Source organism: Vicugna pacos, chromosome 15 (genome assembly GCF_048564905.1).
Source record: "Vicugna pacos chromosome 15, VicPac4, whole genome shotgun sequence".
Taxonomy (NCBI): domain Eukaryota; kingdom Metazoa; phylum Chordata; class Mammalia; order Artiodactyla; family Camelidae; genus Vicugna; species Vicugna pacos.
The window spans coordinates 30,731,528-30,737,865 of NC_133001.1; the positions used below are offsets into that span (position 1 = coordinate 30,731,528).

Consider the following 6,338-nt stretch of genomic DNA (forward strand, 5'->3'; position numbering starts at 1 on the left):
TGTTTTAATAAATAAGGTGGATTATAGTTGTTTGTCTTTTCAACACCTTAACAAATAACTCATCTGAGCCTTGACAAAGGTGAGAGATAAGTAAAGCAAGAATTATCTTAGTTTTTACAAGGAAACCCAGGTGCCAAAGTGATTGTGACTTGCCTAAAATGACATGGCTTATAAGGGACAGGGCATGAACTCCAGCCCTGTTTCTGATCCTAAAGTCCCTGCAGCCCTTCCCAACTCTAGCTCTCTGGGTGGGTGTGCGGAGAGTACAGCAGTGGATTCTGCAATGCATGCTGAACTGTAAGGAGTCGGCTTCCTGAGTGACAGGCCTGGTTCATTCCCATTCCCAGGTTAACTGAGAGCGGGAATGAGCGCAGCCGAATGGAAGTGAGCACAAAGAAACACGGCCAGCAGCAAGATCAACTTTGGAAGGGGGTGTAGATCGTGGTTGCTGCTTTCACTGTCAGGTACTAGACCTTCCAACTTAGGCCTGATTACAGCCTAGGCTGCCAGGTGTGCAGAATCATGGGCCCGGCTCCAGCTTTTTGGCAGTGTATGTGTAGACGCGGGGTGAGAAGTATCCTGGACCAGACTCCAGATCTGCCCGGGTGGGGCTGACAGCGGCTTTAGCCTCACTGGGCGCTAGCAGAGTGAGGTGTCTGCCCCATACCCGGAGGGCGCCCGCTGGCAAAGAACATTTCCCAAAACGGGCTTTGGGGTGTGGGACTGGCGAGAGAAGAAAACCGGGGCGAGCCCACCAGGCGCATCCTCGGTGCCCAGCCCTGCCTGGCTGCTGTTCGGCCTCAGCCGGAGCCCGCAGCCCACAACGAGGCGAGGCTTGCCGCCCGCAACAACCGGGGAAGGAAGGGGCTAGGAGGGCGTGCCAGGCTAAGGCTGCGGCTGGCGGGGAGCCTTGGCTGGCAGCTGTACCACAACCCCCGGGAAGGCTGGGTAGGGCCGGACCGACCAGCAGACGGACAAGGCGGCGGGAAGCGGCCTCCATGCCTGCGCGGCTCTCCCAGCCTTTCCTCCCATCCACCCAGCCGGCTCCCCCGCCCGGGACGCCCCGCGCCACTCTGTGCCTTTGGCCCTGGCTCAAGGTCTTGTGATGTGATTAGCAAAGCCAGCGCCTTGTCCTCAGACACTCAGCCCTGCCCGGCAGGCCTCGGCGCTCAAGCCCTGTTTACTGCAGCCTGGGCGGGAAGAGGGGCGGAGAAACGGGCCCAGGCTCCTCCGGGCGAGACTGCCGGGGCAGTCGCCCTCGTGGCCGCTCTCGCCCCCACCCCCACCGCGTCTCCACGTGCAGTCGGGTTAGGGACACCACCCATCAGACTCAGGCCCAGAACCCCCGTACCCCACGGCCGGGGCACCTTTGCAAACCAGCCGGGCCAAGCGGACGGTTGCAATATTCTTGCATTTTGCAATTCCCGCGCCCAGTATAAAACCGAGGGTGGGAGATAAAAGCTCCGCAATTTCGCCTAGCAGGATCGGGCGGGGAAAGACACGTCCAGGACTGCAGAACCCGGCCACGTTAAATGTGCTGGGGATTTCCAATAGAGCAGCCCCTGAGGTGGGGAGCGGTATCTCCCCGCCGCCACCCAGCAGCACCCATCTGGGCCGAGTTCTCCACGCCGCCCGGACTCCCAGGCGGCCGGCCCCGCCCCGAGGCCTCTCCGCCCCCTCCCCCCGAGGAAAAAAATTGGCGGCGGCCAATGGGAGGCTAGAAAGGCGCCTGACGTCCGCGAGTCGGCGGGCGGCGTTGCCTGGAGACCCCGGCAGGGTCAGCGTTCTGTCCCCTCCCCCGGCACGCCCGCCCAGCCGCTGCCGCGCTTCGGGGCTTATATAGGGCGCGCGCTCGTTGGCCGCTGAGTTCCAGCAGTCCGCGAGCTGCCGTCGGCTCCGCGCGGGGGGGCGGGCCGGGCACCCCGGGGCGCGGAGGAGCGCTCTAGCTTCTCTCTTTTCCCCCCACTCCGCACTCCCGGGCATCCTCAAACCAGTCCACGCTGCTGTCCCCTCTCCCTCTTTTCTCGCCCCCCAGCGAACTTTCGGTCCCTCTCCCGCCCCTCGCCCGTTATTCGTCGTGGCTCGAGCCCGGCCGCGCCGCCCCAAGGGCTCCTCCGGACCTCCCAGCCTGCAGCTCTGACCATTACAAGATCCAGAAACATGTCGACCACACTTCTGTCCGCCTTCTACGATATCGACTTCTTGTGCAAGGTACGCGGGGGACCAGGGAGGGAGGAGAGTGGGCAAGCAGGAAGCCCAAGTTTTCAGATTTGGCCTTAGGTCCTCGACTTTGGCGGGGTCCTCTCCCCACCTTGACTTTTTGGGCAAGGGAAAAACCCCGGAGTTAGCAATGTGTGCTCGTGCCTTGTGGGCGGGGAGAAGGAGAAGGGAGCAGAAGGGAGTCGCTGTAGCTGTTTAGTTTCTCCGCAGCCGACCACAGCCACGCTGCCCGGGGCTTCCCGGACTGGGCTTGCGCCGCCCAGGCCGGCGGCCCTCGGCTGAAGATCACATGTCGCAACCCAGCGCGGCCCAGAGAGGCGTAGGGTGGGAGAGTCGGGCTCCTCCCAGCGAGAACTTGATTCTTGAGCGCGTGTAAGGGTGGAGGTTGGGGACTGAGTGGAAATCTGAAAAAAGGAAGAAAGAATCGGAGACCTGGAAGTTGTTACTCTGCAACTCGCCCGAACTCTTCCCTCCCTTTTCCATTTTTCATCCCTTCCCCGCTCCCCCCCTTTTTGGCAGACGGAGAAATCACTGGCCAACCTCAATCTGAACAACATGCTGGACAAGAAGGCTGTGGGGACGCCCGTGGCCGCTGCCCCCAGCTCGGGCTTCACGCCGGGCTTCCTCCGACGGCACTCGGCCAGCAACCTGCACGCGCTCGCCCACCCCGCGCCTAGCCCCGGCAGCTGCTCGCCCAAGTTCCCGGGTGCGGCTAACGGCAGCAGCTGCGGCAGCGCGGCGACAGGCGGCCCGACCTCCTACGGCACCCTTAAGGAGCCGTCGGGGGGCGGTGGCACGTCCTTACTGAACAAGGAAAACAAATTCCGGGACCGCTCGTTCAGCGAGAACGGCGAGCGCAGCCAGCACCTCCTGCACCTGCAGCAGCAGAAGGGGGGCGGCGGCTCCCAGATCAACTCAACGCGCTACAAAACTGAGCTGTGCCGGCCCTTTGAGGAGAGCGGCACGTGCAAGTACGGCGAGAAATGCCAGTTCGCGCACGGCTTCCACGAGCTGCGCAGTCTGACGCGGCACCCGAAGTACAAGACCGAGCTGTGCCGCACCTTCCACACCATCGGCTTCTGCCCCTACGGGCCGCGCTGCCACTTCATCCACAACGCCGATGAGCGGCGGCCTGCACCGTCTGGGGGCGCCTCCGGGGACCTGCGCGCCTTCAGCGCCCGCGACGCGCTGCACCTGGGCTTCCCGCGGGAGCCGAGGCCCAAGCTGCATCACAGCCTTAGCTTCTCGGGCTTCCCGTCGGGCCACCACCAGCCTCCCGGGGGCCTGGAGTCGCCCCTGCTGCTCGACAGCCCCACGTCTCGCACGCCGCCGCCGCCCTCCTGCTCCTCGGCCTCCTCCTGTTCCTCGTCCGCTTCGTCCTGCTCGTCGGCCTCGGCGGCCTCCACGCCCTCGGGCGCCCCGACGTGCTGTGCCTCTGCGGCGGCAGCGGCTGCAGCCGCCTTACTCTACGGCACCGGGGGCGCCGAGGACCTGCTCGCGCCCGGCGCGCCCTGCGCCACCTGCTCGTCGGCCTCCTGCGCCAATAATGCCTTCGCCTTCGGCCCGGAGCTGAGCAGCCTCATCACGCCGCTCGCCATCCAGACCCACAACTTCGCTGCTGTGGCCGCCGCCGCCTACTATCGCAGCCAGCAGCAGCAGCAGCAGCAGCAGCAGGGCCTGGTGCCCCCTGCGCAGCCCCCGGCGCCGCCCAGCACGCCCCTCCCTGTCAGCGCCACCGCGCCACCCTCGCCGCCCTTCAGCTTCCAGCTGCCGCGCCGCTTGTCCGAGTCGCCGGTGTTCGATGCGCCTCCCAGTCCCCCGGACTCGCTGTCGGACCGCGACAGCTACTTGAGCGGCTCCCTGAGCTCGGGCAGCCTCAGCGGCTCCGAGTCCCCCAGCCTTGACCCCGGCCGCCGCCTGCCCATCTTCAGCCGCCTTTCCATCTCCGACGATTGAGGCAAGAGGGCGCCAGTGAGGAGAAAAGGAAAGCCGTTCAGGGGTGTTGGAGGGCTCCCCCGCCGTTATCGCCCCTGCTAGGGGCTAAGGGGCACGGGACTGTGAGGGGTGACAGGCCACGAGCAGACTGCAGGCCGTACCGAGCACTTGGACTCGAACTTGTGTGCTGGGAGGGGCCCCCACCCCTCCCCTTTCGGTTTCCTCTTGTTTTTTTTTATTATTATTATTTTTATTATTATTACGAAGTTTCATTCATGTTGAGCAAAAAAAAGCAGCCAGCGAACTTTTTGCGTTGATGAACAAAATATTCACAACAGGGCAGTTGTGATGCGAATAGAACAAAAACCAAACACTTAAAACTTTTTAAAGTCTCCGATGAGTTTGAGACTTTAGGAAAAATCAACCCAGCACCAGCAGCTACCAACCACCATTCCATATCTTCACTTGAAAAGCATTAGTTACAGTCCAGATGTGGGGACTCTTATCGTGAGAGAAGTTCCTAATTGTTTGCCTCAGACCAGTGTAAACAAACCAGCCAGCCACCACTTTGCTAAACCTATAAGCTTTTAGAACCCAGTATTGTGCCGAGAATATGCCTTAATAGTAGCCCTCAGCTCTATAGGTGTTTTTTTTTTTTAGCAAAATTATATATGGTTTAGGAAAAAAAAACTTGCATTCCAAAGTTTCATACAGGTTACTGGTTTCATTGTCACCACATAGTGGATGTTTAATTTAGAACCATTTTGTCTGCTCTTTCTGGAAGCCTTGGGCAGAGATTAGTTTGTAATTGTTGGGGAATAACTGCTGAATTTTTAGCTGTTTTGAGTTGATTCGCACCACTGCACCACAACTCAATATGAAAAAACTATTTAACTTATTTATTATCTTGTGAAAAGTATACATTGAAAATTTTGTTCATACTGTATTTATCAAGTATGATGAAAAGCAATAGATATATATTCTTTTATTATGTTAAATTATGATTGCCATTATTAATCGGCAAAATGGAGTGTATGTTCTTTTCACAGTAATATATGCCTTTTGTAACTTCACTTCGTTATTTTATTGTAAATGAGTAAAAAAAATCTTAATTTAAGAGATTGTATGTAATATTTATTTCATTAATTTCTTTCCTTGTTTACGTAAATTTTGAAAGATTGCATGATTTCTTTACAGAAATCTATCTTGATGCTGTGGAAGTAGTTTGAGGAATATCTTACGAGTTTTAGAATGTATAATGGTTGTAGCCCATCCAACTTTAAAGAAAAAAAGTGACCACATACTTTGTGATCAGGCTTAAATGTGGCATACTTTTCTCATTCCAACTTTATAAATTAGCAAAAAAGTTTTTTGCTTGCTTATTCCACCAGTTCTACTGTGACATAACTGCGTATAAAGACATGTAGCAATAATTGGGGGGGAGGGGGGTTAGTCTTACAGTGCCTTTGGAAGGGCCAGAACTTGCCTTAAATCTTCCTCAACCAAATAAGTATTTTCATCTATTAGTGCTTGAGAGAATTTGAATGTAGGATGGGTTCAACTGCACAAAAGGAAAAGATTTTTACCACTTTTTTTTATATAGATATAAAGTGAAGAGGCCACCTCTTAGTGCTAAAATGGTATGTAGTACATGAATATGCCTTGTTTAATTACAAAAAATTCCAAAACTTGTACTATTTTTTTTTCCTTGTAGAAAAGCAGGAATGCTTTCCTGGACAGCGGATGAATGAGCAGTAGTTGTAGTTTGTACGTAGGTACAGTTGGAGCACTATGTTATGTATGTACTCTGGACTACTTTGACAGAAGTAGGTATTTGAATGTAACAAGATAAGTCATCTTGAGTTGTAATATATTTTGGGGAATCAGTTCACTACAGATTGTGACTGTAAACATTGTACTGTAAATGTTTTGTAGTTTTCCCCCAATAAAATTTTTGGGAAAGGTATTAATGTGGTAAGATAGCTTTTTTAAAAAAACAGGAATATCTAGCTTTCTAGCTTCCTACCACTTTGCAGGCGTTGGGGTCTTGAGAGGGGTTGGGTTGGGGGCTAGGGTTTAGAGCTGGCAGAGCCAGGGTTCAGAAGAGCCTGCCCCCCTGTATGTTTTGTAGCATGTTCTTCTAGCTGGAAGAAAGTAATTTGGACTGTCAAGGGCATTAGTTA

The 6,338-nt window shown here is 55.5% G+C and overlaps 1 protein-coding gene across 1 annotated transcript; it reads left to right on the plus strand.

Moving 5' to 3' along the window:
- Positions 1–1,849: 1,849 nt before the first annotated feature.
- On the plus strand, positions 1,850–6,121 carry ZFP36L2 (ZFP36 ring finger protein like 2). The gene is made up of 2 exons (XM_006219796.2): positions 1,850–2,211; positions 2,740–6,121. Exons 1-2 carry the CDS (start codon positions 2,161–2,163, stop codon positions 4,174–4,176), a joined length of 1,488 nt encoding a protein of 495 aa, XP_006219858.2. The 5' UTR covers positions 1,850–2,160; the 3' UTR covers positions 4,177–6,121.
- The last annotated feature ends 217 nt before the right edge of the window (positions 6,122–6,338 follow it).

Excerpts from the sequence above, each read along its gene's own strand:
- ZFP36L2 (XM_006219796.2), top strand. The coding sequence starts at position 2,161 with ATGTCGACCACACTTCTGTCCGCCTTCTACGATATCGACTTCTTGTGC. Across the intron at positions 2,212-2,739 it reads ATATCGACTTCTTGTGCAAG|ACGGAGAAATCACTGGCCAA; the intron begins GTACGCGGGGGA and ends CCTTTTTGGCAG.